Below are 14,861 nucleotides of genomic sequence, written 5' to 3'. Positions count from 1 at the left end.
CAGTGCAGCAATAGAAAAATAAGTTCACACAGTATTTTATAAAAATGGTTATATCCTCCCTAAAAGAAGCAATCATCTCATCACTTACTTGGATCCATTCCTGCTCCATCATCCAAAAAGCAAAGCATAAATCCTCCTCGAAGATCCTCTCGCCTTTCTGTAAAAGAAGCAGCTGCCATTACTGGGTAGTATGATCAGAAGGTGTATCAATGTGAAGGTTAGTCCAAAAAGGTCAGGTCAAACCTAGTCTCTCCAAACCGAGGTCTCTACACTAGATTTAGCTAGTGTGAGTTAAATATCAGGGCCCTTGAGGATGGGAATTCTCAAAACTTCTCCAAAGCTTTCTAGTTCATAACATGGTTTGAGAGACCCTATGAGGACAGGGAATACTTGGCCCAGCATCTAACTACACCCAGGACCACTGAATAAACATGTATTTCACACATACCTCAATCTTCCCTCTGCCTGCCTCCAACTAGATTACTTCAACTCTGCTCTCTGCCATGAACTCCAAGCCACTAAAGTTCTCCCAACTATTACACACTATACTTTATCAACACTGCTCAAATCCAACAAGGCCCCTTCTTTGTGGATTAAATACAAAGTGATCAAGCCAGACATGCTATGGGCACAGTGGTGGCAGCTGCTATCTAGATGAATTACTAAGTCTCTATGCAACCCAGCCTAACTGTAGTTTCTTGGCTATCTGTATTCATCGTCGTATCCTTTGCTTGCTATGGGTCTTTGAAATGGCTCCCCAACCCAGTAGTGAGATAGTGCAGGATGCAGTGAAAGCTGCTTGGTTCCCAACTGGATAGGCTTGACTGCAAAGAGGAATAGTCCTACAATAGTACATTACAGAGCAGCCGTGGCAGAGCTTCTTGGCCAACAGGAAGTGAACACAACAGACTGTGACTGCCATTCCAGTGGGTAGAAGACACACTTCTTTTAGCAGTTGTCTTCTGCAGTGGCAAATGGTTATTCAAAGTAGTCTGGATCATGAAACAAACATTGGAAAAGAGATTCTCAAATAGGGAAGGGACCCATACTAGTTTCCAAGGTGCCTTCTGACCCAATGATGAGGACTCAGGTGGGCAAACAACACAGGCCTTGTAATCAGGAGAGCACTTCTACTAAAAGGATGGAAATCTGTGTAAGATACTATAGGAACAAGCCCAAGGCTGCCCTAGTTCCTAATAGAAGACTTTTTTGTCTTCTCCAAGCTGCAGTTCACCAACTTTATACAACTATCTAAGCTAAGGAATCTGTTTAAATGCTGTTTGTTCTCCCCTCAGGCTAAAGAGTCAAGTGAATCATTACCATTCTGTTAAATGAACTAGTTAATATAATTTAAAATGCTATTTCAGAAGTACTATAAACCACAGAGATTTGAGTATCACTCTGTCCAGGAAGGTGAACTTTGCCGAAACATTAATAACAAGCGCTTCTTGAAAGTTCAAGGGCAAGGACCTTCCTGGAAGTAATATTGGTAGCAAGAAAATTTGTCCTTATGGCAGTACCTCTTATCAGTCTGGAGAAACCAAATGAGATCTAGCAAACAGAAGTAAGTGCAAGAATAGTACAAAAAGACTCCAAAGTTTCTTCTGAAGAAAGCAATGTGTTATATGGAGACTCAAACTGGGTCAGGTACAGATCATGAAAAGTGTCTAGCCAAGAGCCATTTGCCATACACTTCAGCCATAAAATGTACATGAAGACTCTACTTTGGGAACTTAGAAATTGGTTTGAACCAAGTGCATCTGAAAAGTCCCCAAGGATCACTGGCATTTCTTGAACGCTACCTAGGAAGTTACTTGTAGGACTTTGAGTTTCTTAGAACAGGACTTGCAGGCTGTTTCAGCACAAGATCATCACTTAACAATGAGTCTGAGACCCCTTTCTTGCTCAAGGACTTCATTTCAAACATTTTTCATACGGTTTATGAGGGTAAGAGATCCACCTGTGGAAGACCCTTCTGGCCACACAGTGACCAACAACCCATAAGCAGCTAGTAGTGTCTAGATCCACGGCCATGTACAACACTGCTTCAGGGCCAAGAGAGACTAGCTGATACAGCAGTGACTTCTTTAACTTTGTAAAAAGGTAGTGTGACATCTTTACCAAGCTACAATAAATACCCCAATCACTCATTTATTCGATGACTATTTATTGAGCACTTCCTTTGTGCCTGACTCTGTGATGAAGATAACACCAGTGAACAATACAAATGTGATCACTGCCTTCACAGATCTTATACTCCAATGGATGCTACAGAAGAGTATCAGCTAGCACAAAATGTAGTGCGCCTAAAAATCACCTAAAGAACTTGTTAAAATAAAGATTCTGGATCTACCCTGGGGGGTCTAAGTGTATAGGCCTGAGGTGGTATCTAAGGTGGTATATGAGAATTTGCATTTCTAACACACTCCCAGGTGATCCCAATACAGTCCATCGGTGGACCACTCTGTCCATCAGTGGACCACTCTCTGAGAAGCACTAAGCTAGAGGAAGTACAAGGCTTTCCTGCTCAAAACTATCCAACTAGATATTCCGCCAGTTAGAAATGCATTCTTAATATCTGATATTTACTTTAGGCAGTCAACACAAAGATATCTGAAGCCTCCTAGGAAAAGATTATGATGAAGGAAGGTTCTGGATAGAGAGTCAAATCGGCTAGGGATTGTATGCTCCCCCTCCCATCACATATGCTGGAAACAAGACAGGGAGAGCAAAGACAAAGTGCCTTCTCTGAATTGTGCTTCAGGTCTTGGTAGCAGCTACGTAAGATTATTAGAGCCACTCTGGAAGGCTGCATATCTAAGCTTCCCTCAACATGGCCAAGTCTGGCTTCTCCAAATTAGCCTGACATCCTTCCATCAACTCCACTGGAGAGAAGACCGGAAAAAGAAAGAATGGAAGAGATGTAAAATGGAGTTGTAAGTCAAAAGTCAGAGATGATAAAATACAACTGTCCTTAGCAGAGGTTGTAATAAAATAACATCCAAGTTCTTCATTGTACTTTGCAATATGTTTGAACAGTATTCATTTCAGTTACATTTGCTCCGACTAATTTCCAGTCTACTTCTGACAGGCACATTATGGTCTGGCCCCATCAAATAGGAATGCTTTGAGTAAGTGAACACCTACCTCTGTACTTTGACAGTTTGGTTTCTTTCTTGCCTTTCTTAGGTTTAAATACAATCTTCTAAGATGTGACTTTGTGGTGAATTCAAACTAATCTGATGTTTGGGGAAATTTCCAAGTTCAGTATCAATCTAGGTTAGAAGAATACTTTCCCCCATGTACTAACAAGAACTTTATATATTACAGGCATATCTCAGATATTGCAGGTTCAGTTCCAGACCACTGCAATAAAGCAAGTCGTAATCTTTTTGCTAGTGGAGGATCTTTCCTTCAATTAGTAAAAACACAACATGTCTGAAATACAATAAAGTGCAATAAATCAAGATAAGCCTGTATTACATATTACTAATTCTATTATTTTACTTGTAAAATGAAGTTGCTTTTATTCCTTCTGTTGAATGTGTCAATAAGGCACTGAGGTAACAAAGTGTGAAATTAAGGACACCTCAGCCAAGACTCCCAATCTTAAAGTAAATCAAGTCTTTTTCTAAAGTGCTATAGTGCTTAAAAAAATACTATAGTGCTTCTATCACACCATTTAATCCTTAACTGCCTTGACAGTTCCCTCAAGACTGAGTTTTACTTTTCCCTAATCATCTGTAGAATTCTGTCTCTCCAATTAACGACTAAGTTCTTTAATGAGAACTTAGCAATGCCCCCATCTCATTCTCTCTGGACTCCTCCTAAAGCACAACAGGAGTAGTGCTAAGCACTGAATAATGCACACTGGGCCCTTTTTTCATTTAAATTGAAATCCAACTGTTCTGCTGCATTCTGAGTGTCAAAGACTAAATTTTCTTGCTGAAATTCACCCATCAAAGGTGGTAGGAGGGGGCAGAGATGAACTTTTTTTTTTAAGTTTCTCCAAATAGACGTGGCTATGATGATTTGTTCCTTCAATGTCACTTGGAGTTGAGGCTCATTCTCTGCTTTGCCATCATGTAATGATTAAAATAGCCAACATTTCTTTCAGAGGTAGCTATAGTGACTCCCCACTAAAGCACACAGGTGGTAAGCCCCTTCATCTGGCCTGAGGGTTTAGTAACCATCTTCTGCTATGCCCCTTTTTCCTGATAGTTTCTTCTAAAATTAAAAGGAGTCTTATTTTCACCATTTTGGCAGAGCCTTCTGAGCAGAAGCCTTTCAGAATTTAAGTAGTATAGCTTTTATCTGTTCTGAATATATACTTTGTTCCAAATCTCCCCAAATGTGAGAAATTAATCATATCTGGATAGATTCTTCATAATTATATGAAGTGGAGGTTCTGAGAATTATTTAATTGTGTGCTCATTCCCATTTATCAAATGAGTTTATGAATAAGAGGAATTATTTGATAACTGTATATCCTCACAAAAACACTCAAAAGTCTTCTCAGAAGCTAATCAGTGTTTTTCAAAATACTACCTCAAAACTTTAAGAATACTTCAGAAAAGTTTGTCAGAAAAACAGATCATGTTATCTTCCTCTATTCTGCTTCCAGATTTTTAGCATTCAAATGACCAAAAGAAATGCTGGTACAAACAGGCAGAAAGTAAACCAAAAAAAAAAAAAAGACCAATGATAATGACTAAGAATTCTTCTACTGTTGCACACCCCCTCCCTCAAAAAAGAGGCTCTTGCTGCCAAACAACAGAGCCAATTAAAAAAAACAAGACAGTAGAGGCAGTCAGTATCTAAATTCCAAGCAAAGCAGCCGTCTTTCCTATCTGACACCTCCTCCTGAGAACATCTCCTCTGCAAACCCAGTTATCCAGCTGTTTTATGTGACTAGCACCAGCAACTCTCTAAGTTGGGAATGCTTGCAGGAGAAATTGGCCTCCAGCAAGATCTCTCTTTGGCTGCAGGTACAACAAACCTTGTCACCTGGTAATTCCAACGAGTAAAATCACTGGTAGAGCTGGTCATTACACTCCCCTCTACTGTACTCCATCATCCCCATAAATCTCCTAGTGGTTATTTAAATAGATCTATAAATCTGGGGACCCTATGTTAGTTTCTTTACACCAATATTCTTGGTTTCTGTTACACGCCTAACCAGGGCTGCCTTATTTTGTTACCTAGGACCAAGAGCAATTGTGCCATCTCCCCAGGCTCCAGAAACCCGTTATTTCCCACTCGTTATAGACATAGCAATAAATGCATTAAAAGGAACTGGACATAGAAGAAAGGGCTGACATACATCTTACCTGCATAAATATCTATTCTGGTAGCATCAGCATCTCTGTAAAATTAAACGAAAAAAAAAATCAAGATCCGAATGAGAATATTAAGTATCAACTATCAAAATGCATAGTATTTTGAGTGGGAAGGATACTATTTTGAGTCTATTTTCAGGAAGTTATACAGAAATTCTGTAGACATTAAAGTTATATGTTACACTTGACAATATAATTTTTCTTATATGTCTGTGAAAAACTTCTGGAGCTGGAGTTCCAAATTATTAAAAATAATCATATGACATACATATTTTTAAATACAAATATCATAGTGAAACCACTTAGAAGTAAAAATATCCCCTTTAGGCACTAAGAAATGACTCGAATCTGTGTTTCTCTCAATTGATCGCAATCATAAAAAATGTTCCAGTAACTTGCCCATTTTTCCTACTCACCAAGCTATTGGGAAAAAAAAGAAAAAATTAACCTGCTACAAAGCATATGAAAAATAAAGTCTCATGGTATACACAACACAATCAGCAGACTGATTCATGAGCCCATAATCTTGTCCTCCCTAACCCTGAAAGGAAGTTGAGGCACCCCATGAGACTCCAGCCATCAGCTGAAATATAAGTTCAGTCATCAACAAAGGCTTCCATAAAGGTTTGGAAGTAATCTAGTCCAATTTTGCCAAGTACAAGCAAGGAAAATAAGGCACAATGAGTTTCACTGGTTTTAAATGAAAAAAAAAAAAAAAAATCCACTCAAATCCATATAGCTCTACATGTACCTATTTTCAAAGACATAAAAAAAAACACTTTCAAATATGAGATTGGCAAAATGTGTGTATAAGCAGGAACACATACTCCCAGAAATCTCCAACTCACTATACGATATACAAAAAAGCAGTCTGCCACAGCACGTCATGGTCTCAGTAAGCTAACAAGTGGTAAATTCATAGTTCCATTAAGCTACATTTTAAAATCGAATATAAAAATTATGAGTCAACCAGGATTGAAAAAAATGGGTTTTCTGGTTAAATAACTTGTTAACCAGCACATTTCCATGAATAGTCCAGTGAATAATAATAAAAATAGTAATAAGTTTATAGTATAGACATAGGTATACATAGAAAATTATCAACAACCTCATTAGCTGGGGGTCTGTTTAGAAAGTATTTCTGTCAATTCTAACATTCTTCTTCCTTTATTAGTCATCAACACTTGGCCAATAATGTCTAAATTTTGTTTGCATTCAGAAATAAGACAGTCAATATTTTCACAATTGTAAACAGAATCTTGATTTGCACTTTGCTATTTGCTTATCTCTGAACTAACCTAAACTTCTTTTCAGTCTTGCACTATACTATTTATAGGTTTCCATCTCTAAGAACTTATTATAACATTTGATTTCTTCCAAGCATAGCTGTTAACAGTGGAAAACACTTTGATCACCTGGAATCACCTGACCATTAAATATACACTCTGGGAAAACACAGAACTCTTGAATAATTTTAAAAACATTAGACAGTGCACTCTCCTGGTAGCACAAATTAAATCAGAGCTTGTCTGTCCCATTAATTTGACTCTTAAGTTTCTATCTTAATTCCCTGCATTTCACTACAATTATCTTGCTCTAATACACGAGGGAAGTTCAACTTGGAGGTTATAAGTTCATTATTTTTAGAGCAATGAATGAATTAAAGTTAATCAAAGACAGTGGAAATACAAACTAATATGCTATTAAAAATACTTTTTTGGGGTATGAAGCCTCCTAGGAATGAGTTATAGCTATTACAAAATTGCCTTCCTCCCAAGTCTTTAGGAAGCAAAGGTCATAACGCCCCAAAAAGTTTTCAAGTACAAACTGTATGCCTGAAGACAACATACCTTGCATTATCAACCAGTTCTGCAAGAGCACCAAACAAGAATTCATGAGTAGTTCTGAAATGATAAATACTAAGAGTCAGCAAAAGAATTATGGAATTGAACTATAACTCCTAATAAAAAGTCAAGGTTATAGAATACACAACGCAATATATATATGTGTGTGTGTGTATATATATATGTATACATGTATATGTACATACATGTATATGTATGTGTGTGTGTATACATATAAATACACACACACACATATGCCTTACTGATAAATTGTATACCTGAAACTTTCTAGATTTCATTAATCAATGTAACCATAATAAAAAAAATAAACTAAAAAAAAGTCAAGGTTATAAACTATCGTTTTTAAAAAAAATCTAAAATCACTACTTGCATAGCTGATTTACACTATTGAAATTTAAACTTCTTCATCATTAACTCACTAATCCCTCTCAAGTATTAATCTATCAAATCTTGCTATCTACAGGGAAATATTTATCTTTACTATCTTGAGTAGAGAAACCCATTCTAAAGCATTAAAAGATTCCTATGTGTACTATTGCTAAAACAGTATTTTTTACTACTCATATTCCGTCCAGAAAAAAGTCTGTATTGTATTTTTCATTGCCTTAAACAGCTGTCAGTTTCTGCATACTCAATGGACTTATTTATAAGCATTTTGCTTTACCAATACCTGTGTATGGTCTGGTGAAAGAAGAAAACCCATTCACTTTTGTGCAACCTATAAGCAAAAATATTCCATTTGAAAGTGGGGAGAAAGGAGAGAATAATTCGTTTCTTGACTTTCTCTGATTCTGGCTAAAAACAACTTTCTCCACAATGAAGAAAGGAATCCAAGACCCTCTAGAACAATTCTTCCTAGGAAGACAAGAGCATGGCATGATCTCCTATGGCCTCTGTTAAAGTTAACCCAATGGTCATTTCTTCCTCCAAGAGGCTGCTAAAAGTTTGAGTTGGGTAAATTCACAATTACCATGTTATTCAAAACTCAACAAAGATAACATTTATGCATAAGATTAGCCTTCCTTCATTTACACTCTTTAATTTGTGCTACTTCCCATAATAATCCTAATTAGATATAAAAGTAAGATGTGTTCACCTAGAAACCTTGACTTTTGATTAAAAAAAATATAAAATCATTAACCCATATAATGCATTACCGTCAAGTTTTCAAAACTAACCAAATAATTACAGCTGATTTTTCTGTACAAAGTTTCAGCCAATAAACTGAAATTTTCTAAAAATTTAGAATGAAATATACCAATATTAAATAACCAAAATCTAGGATCTCTGATCACCTATATTGTTTAAAACAAACTAAAATGTTTGTTTATAGAATACCCAAAATTGAACTGTCCAGAAACTCCGGGTTTTCCTCAAATAAATATTCAAATTTTTACAAATGCAAATTTTAAATTAAACTACCAGTTATTGGAATTTTATAAAGAACTTTTTCCCATGAGATCAGTGAATATATGCTATTAATCCAAAGGTGGCATCAATAAATAAATTTCAACAAAAAATAGAAAATTTATCTCCAATTTGACTAGGAAATAGAGCTCAAATTCTTTTGGCCAAAATCCAGTTCTTGATCATTTTACAGGAAAAAAAAAATTTCTAAAAGAAAAATCTGCATAAAACATCCATATTTTTAATTAAAAATATTTAAGTCTCTAGAATATTAAATTCTTCAATTATAAATTGAAATACAAAAGTATTCTGTAGATTACACCACTAAAAACAGAGAAATAAGATAGAAAATTAAAGTGATTTGCTGAAGGTAATATAGTAAAAATAAATCTAACACTTGCTCTCAAGCTTTCGATTAGTCATTCTGCAGACTTAGAAGTGACTTAGAAACTTCCAAAGTGAACCAGTTATCTATACTCTAATTTTTTTAAAATTTTGAAAACTGTTAAATACAAATATAAATTCTGTTGCACTTCTCATTTCAATAAACATTTGTACTTAAGTAAAGGAATCTTGGAAATACAGCTCCGGGGGCAGGGGGAAGAACATAACCATAATAAAAATGAGATGCAACTTGCATGCAGAATCTTTAGAATAAGTTAATTAAAGAATGAAGTATCTAATCTCTGGTAGTAAGAATGGTAAATACGAATAATCTGGAAAATTCTGATATCCTTTGTCATCACGGTAAAGAAATTAAAAAACAGAAATAGCAATTGCTTCTCAGAAATACATATTCCTGATTGGTTCATACGAAAATGAGAGACATTTAGAATTCAACAGAAAGATTTCAAAAGGGTAAGCACAAAGCACCTCTGCCTAAGTTTTCACTACTTTCTATAAAATGTTTGGAAATGTGCCTTGTACATTTAGAATTTCAAGAAAACCATCCAAATGGTCTTCCTTGTTCCACACAGTATCGATGCTGTTCCACACACACTTATTTCAAGTAAGTTAACATATCTTTAAAATGTAACTAAAGAGTACTTTGGTGATGTGTAGTAAAACATCATAAAAGGGGCCTTTTGTGACAACTGTTGATGAGGTCAGAGACAACACTCAGAATGTTCTCCAGACCTCCAAATGATTAATAGGGATCCAACTAACAAATGCTAAAGTCAAGAGTGCTAAATACCTCTTAAAATAAGAACCAAAAATATACAAACTGCATAAGTTCTCTCTCTTTTTCAAATAATATTCAAAGAAGTATACTCATTTCTAGCTAGTTTTTGAAAAGAGATATCTGAATAATTATCAAAAGAAATTCTTTTCTTCACAGACCTAAAGACTGCTTGCATGTTATCCAAAAAGATCAACCATTTGGAAAAAGATTTTTTAACACTCTCACTTTCAACTGATAGAGGCTTTTATACCATTTGTGCCATAGTCAAAATAGTTCTGCAGCATTTCCAATAACAAATTCACTTGTAAGTCTATCCGTTATGTAAGGAAAATGGTCTCCCTATTCATATTCAGCTTGAATTTAAACCAGCTGAGTTCTCAGATATGTTCACAATAGTTAAATGCCTTAATTGCTACAAAATAAAGCTGAGAAATTCTAGAGCAACCATTTTGTATTCAAATGGCTTTAATATATTTAGAGTGTGAACCTACATTTCAACGGAATTATAAGTCATAAGAACTATTGTCTCTAGAGTTGACACGTTCCTCTATATTCACTTCAAATATAGGTGAAACCCAAAAATATCATATGGCCAAAATAAGAAGTTATTAAATGTGCCCAAAGGAACAGACATAGAAAGTAGACATCTTACACTTAAGCATTCTGCTCTATCAGACCACTTAGCAGTACAGCAAACAGAGTAACTTAAGATATGCATCTTATTTACACCAAAGGAACATCACTACCACTACACCTAGATTGCTCATTAACTTTTTACTATCAGTCACAAAACCTGCCACAGAAAAGCAGTAACAGCATAAAACTCCTTTTATTTAAAAACCTTAACTTTTATCATCTTACACTAATAACATCTAGCATTAAAAGAAATCAGCATAAGACCTTCATGTTATTGTGAGAATTTCCCAGGCCTGCTTTAAACCTTAACGCTAATGTTACCAAGAGAATAACCATCAGTGGTTACTGCTAACTTAATACACCCCACAACCCAAAAATTTCAAGACATATTTACTGTCTCTAACAAACACTCCAGAATTTACTAAGAATTTATCTGCCTAATGACTAGCACCAAACAGCAAATTGTTACCACACTGACTAACTTTTGCTTTACATAAGCTAATATTACAAACACAATAATCACCCTCCATTCAACATTTACCATGTACGAGCTAATTACTTTATAAACATTATTTTATGTAATACTCAAAAACACTGTCAAACTAGCACTATTTTATAGATGAAGAAACTGAAACTCAGAGCTAAGTTGACTTGCCCAAAGGCACAACCAGGAAGCAATCAAATCTTGGCAGGCTCTCAAGCCTTTGCTCTTTCCATATCATACTGATTTCCATCTTTCCATCCTTGCAAGTCTACATTAAACAAGAGATGAGGAAAGTGCCACTTCTTTCATAATTCACAATATGGCCATATTGTAGATGTCAGACACCCTAAAATGACCTTGTTTTTAAAATTAGAACAAAGACAAATTTTCTAAGACAAATTTCCCCTCCTCTGAAGGTGACACTGCACCACTTAACACAGAGGAGATACATCTACCACCATTAAAAGTAACACGTCACATCTTAAGAAATTTTAAAATTGTGTTTCCTCTAGAAATGAACTTCCAATCAGGTCATCTCATTAAAAAAAAATTGAAATTGGTTACAAATCATAAATTTATCTTGGTGTTCTCGGGTTCATATTTCTTCTGGCACAACTGGACACATTCAAAAGTAGACAAAATCAAAAGCGTGATCCAGACATTTCAGAGCTTCCAAAATGATACCTCCAAATGTCCATGCAAGCAGGTGGTTCCAGTTCAACATTGGTAAATCAAATTCACAGAAAATTCTCCAACATCACTTTAAAAAGTGATTTAACTGAGGTCGAATTCTTTGCTTTGCCTCTGTCCACCTGTTAATTAGCTATAAAATAGCATGACAAATAAACAGAAATATCACAGAATCCTCAAATTAGGGGCTCACTGAGACAAAACTGAAGACTTTTACAGTGAAAAGTAAACCTTTGCTGTATAGACTAGGAAAGAAGACCTTAAAGGTAAAACTGACTAGATACAGTACTAACACAGGCACCAACCACTGTGGCCAGATAAACCTTATTGCTTTACAGCTGCTACTTAGCAGCTATGTTACCTTTGGCATGTAACTTAATCTCTCTGAGCCTCAGTTTCCTCCAATGCAAAACAGACATAATCCTATAAAGATTAATTTCAACCATGAAGCAATTAATTTACTATTATTTTATAATCGCATAGTCTTTGGGGAAGCAAGAACAAGAATCCAGTTTCTGAAATCCCATTCGTGTTCTTCCAAGATTATCAAATAGTCTACCATTCCAAATTTGGCCCCTCATTCCAAAATTCAGAACTGAGACAACCATTTATCAAGCACAATCATCTGTGAACATCTAAGAGGCCTTCAACTGCTTGTTAATGTGGCAGTTCAAATACAAAGGATACTGAAGGTTTTGCCTAAGGCTATGTTATAAACTGAGTGACCCTGGTCAGCCACCTTATCTAACTGGATTTCAGATTCATCATTCATAAGGATTCACCTAGGTAACTACAGAATCTACTCTAGAACATTCTTGTTCAATAATAAGCTTCCTAACCAAAACAAAATAAAAGCAGGCTCTCATACTTTGGCACTTCACTTCAAAAAGTTTTATTTCCTTGATAGGAAAAATAGCAAACAAAAATTACAGAATTATCACAAAGAAGAATCTCGGGTAATTTAGGATTTTGGTTTCATTTCTAAGTCCTTTCCTATAAAAGGCTATAAACATTATACTATTACAATTGAGTAACTTAAATCTATATTCTCAACCCTGAATATGGTTCTTCAGATCTCGTAGGGCATTCATTTGGCTGCTCATCACCTCTCCACGTACAAAAATGTTAGGAAACTTAACCATCATCTCAAAAGTGGCAAACAAATGTATTAAAACCGTAAGTAATCGTGCCCCAAATGGATTACTTCCAAGAGAGTGAGCAAAGGATTAACCCTTAAACATTCCAGACCAATGTGAAGTGATGGTAATCTCTTCATGAACTCAAAAACCATTAACGCCGCACAGGTTCCGAGACTTGCACGCATTTTGGGGAAAGGTTATTTAAATCATGGGTTTAAACAAGTTGCCATTTCCTTCTTAGCATATGAAAATTATATTGGTTTTGAGGACGCATTCCCCAGGAAGATAAAGCCAATTGTTTGCTGAAAAAAATTGCTTCTCGCAAGTTGTCCTTTAAAAGTCTTCATTCTTTTTCTTGTTAGAAAAAATCTGCTATAACCCAACTGTTTTGGCTCATGTCACTAAAGAGAATCTACTAGAATAGTCCAACTTTTGGCGATCCAAAGAACAGTACTTGTTGGATTCTTATCAAACACTCGATATATTGACCTCGAATATCTAGTTTGTGTTTGATCAAAAAAATTTGATCCAGTAAATGGTCATATTCTTCTGGATTAGCAACAAATATTTCACTGATCTCAGTTCTTCCATATAGAGCTCGACTCATCCAGTGATAGTCTCAAAAAAGTGAAAAGGCAAAATTTTCTGGGAAAAGGATTTCCAAACTAATATTAAGGAATGAGTTACCAGTGACCACAGTGGCACTTATAGGATACTTACGAATTCGTGTGCAGATATTCAAAGGTTAACTGGGCTCGATTCAGACTGCTGTAATTTGTGAAAGCCATGGGTGCGGTGAGGTCCAGTCCTTTACCTACTAACTAGGAAATATAACCTTACAATAGAAGAGTTTCCAGGACTCCTTTCAGTAAACGTTTGGTAAGTCTGTGCTCCTTATAGTTGAACAAGATTAATGAATACTTATCCAAAATATATTCAGAAACGTCTAAAACTACAATTGATTTTTCCTTTAAGTATTTATCTTCTTAAAGACTACAATGTAATGTTTCGAAAAGAAATGCGTTGTAAATCTGTAGCCTTAAGGAGCGTTAGCGTTAAGATGCGATAGTTCAAAGAGCCGAACGCGGATGATCTTGAAGTAGATAGTACTAGTTTGCGGTTTTATTACTGCTTCATCTTCATTTCCTCCGAGCCCTTTTTTGTTCTTCTATGAAATTTACCAATCCAGAAACTTACCAACCCGGAAATTTAGCAACTTGTCATAAACCTGGCCAACCACTCATGTCTTCGCCACCAATGATCTGGGATCCTTAAACATATCCCAGAATGGCGACCATGATGTCGATGGAGTGCAAATGGCGTTACTTCCGGCTTCGCTTCCTCTCAACTGAAAGATCTCCTAAGCCCAACGGCCAATTTGTTTTCAGAGAACAGACCAAACCTAGTTTGCTGCTCCGGCCCAATCTCCCCAGAGTAGTAGGTCAAATTACCTCAATGACTCACAAAAACGTCTCAAATTTAGCTCACCCAAATCGCCTCGTACGGGCAGCACCCTTCCCCCACTTCCCCTAGACAGCGGCCTCAGGCCCTTCCTGGGCCTCGGCCCGAGGCCTCCTCCTCACACAGAGGAGTTAGTCCCAGCTTTCAAGGCCCAGATCTAGGGCAGTGGCGAACGCACCACCCGACCGGGCGTTGCCCAGCGCTCACAGCGGCTTTTGTCCCTCCCCACGGAATTGGAACCCAACAACCGCAGAGCGCTCTTGGAACCATGTGCTGCCGCCGCCTCCGCCTCCGCCGCTGCCGCCGCCGCCCGCGCGACACCAGCCGCCCGTGCGCCGCTCTGAATGAGATGACGACAGAACTCAGCACCACGAAATTCGGTGCTTAAGGTTGCTCCGCAGCCGCTGCCGCAACCGCCACAGCCACCTCAGCCACCGCTTTGTCTCCGTTAGTGCACACGACCCGAGCCGCCTCGCACACTCCGCGACGCCCCAAGCCCCCGAGGCCTCCGCGGCGCATTCAGCCAATCAGAGAGCCGCAGCTCCTCCCGCCCCCGCCCTGATGTGACGCCTCCTGATTGGTGGGCATTGTGACCCCACGTGACCGGATCTTGTTTAGCCGGGCCCGCCCCTGTCACGTGAGAAAGCGCGCCTCTCT

At 37.1% G+C, this 14,861-nt stretch overlaps 1 protein-coding gene across 4 annotated transcripts in view; it reads right to left on the bottom strand.

Annotated features, from left to right (window-relative positions):
- MORC2 (MORC family CW-type zinc finger 2) overlaps positions 1 to 14,723 on the bottom strand; it is a 37,207-nt gene extending 22,484 nt beyond the window's left edge. For 2 of the 4 annotated variants that reach the window (XM_011373295.2, XM_011373297.2), the window contains exons 1-4: positions 13,464 to 14,722; positions 7,190 to 7,243; positions 5,331 to 5,365; positions 89 to 157 (exon numbers count right to left, since the gene is read on the bottom strand). In XM_011373295.2, coding sequence (XP_011371597.1) covers positions 89 to 157; positions 5,331 to 5,365; positions 7,190 to 7,243; positions 13,464 to 13,531 — 226 coding nt within the window. In that variant the 5' untranslated portion in view covers positions 13,532 to 14,722. Of the gene's footprint in view, positions 1 to 88; positions 158 to 5,330; positions 5,366 to 7,189; positions 7,244 to 13,463 lie in introns of all 4 variants that reach the window. The other 2 variants (XM_011373298.2, XM_011373296.2) reach the window with 2 other exon arrangements.
- Between the last annotated feature and the right edge of the window lie 138 nt (positions 14,724 to 14,861).

The sequence above is a fragment of the Pteropus vampyrus genome, unplaced genomic scaffold (assembly GCF_000151845.1).
Source record: "Pteropus vampyrus isolate Shadow unplaced genomic scaffold, Pvam_2.0 Scaffold223, whole genome shotgun sequence".
NCBI classification, from domain to species: Eukaryota; Metazoa; Chordata; class Mammalia; order Chiroptera; family Pteropodidae; genus Pteropus; species Pteropus vampyrus.
The sequence above is the reverse complement of the archived record's forward strand: the minus strand, read 5'-3'. Positions and strand labels throughout refer to the sequence as shown.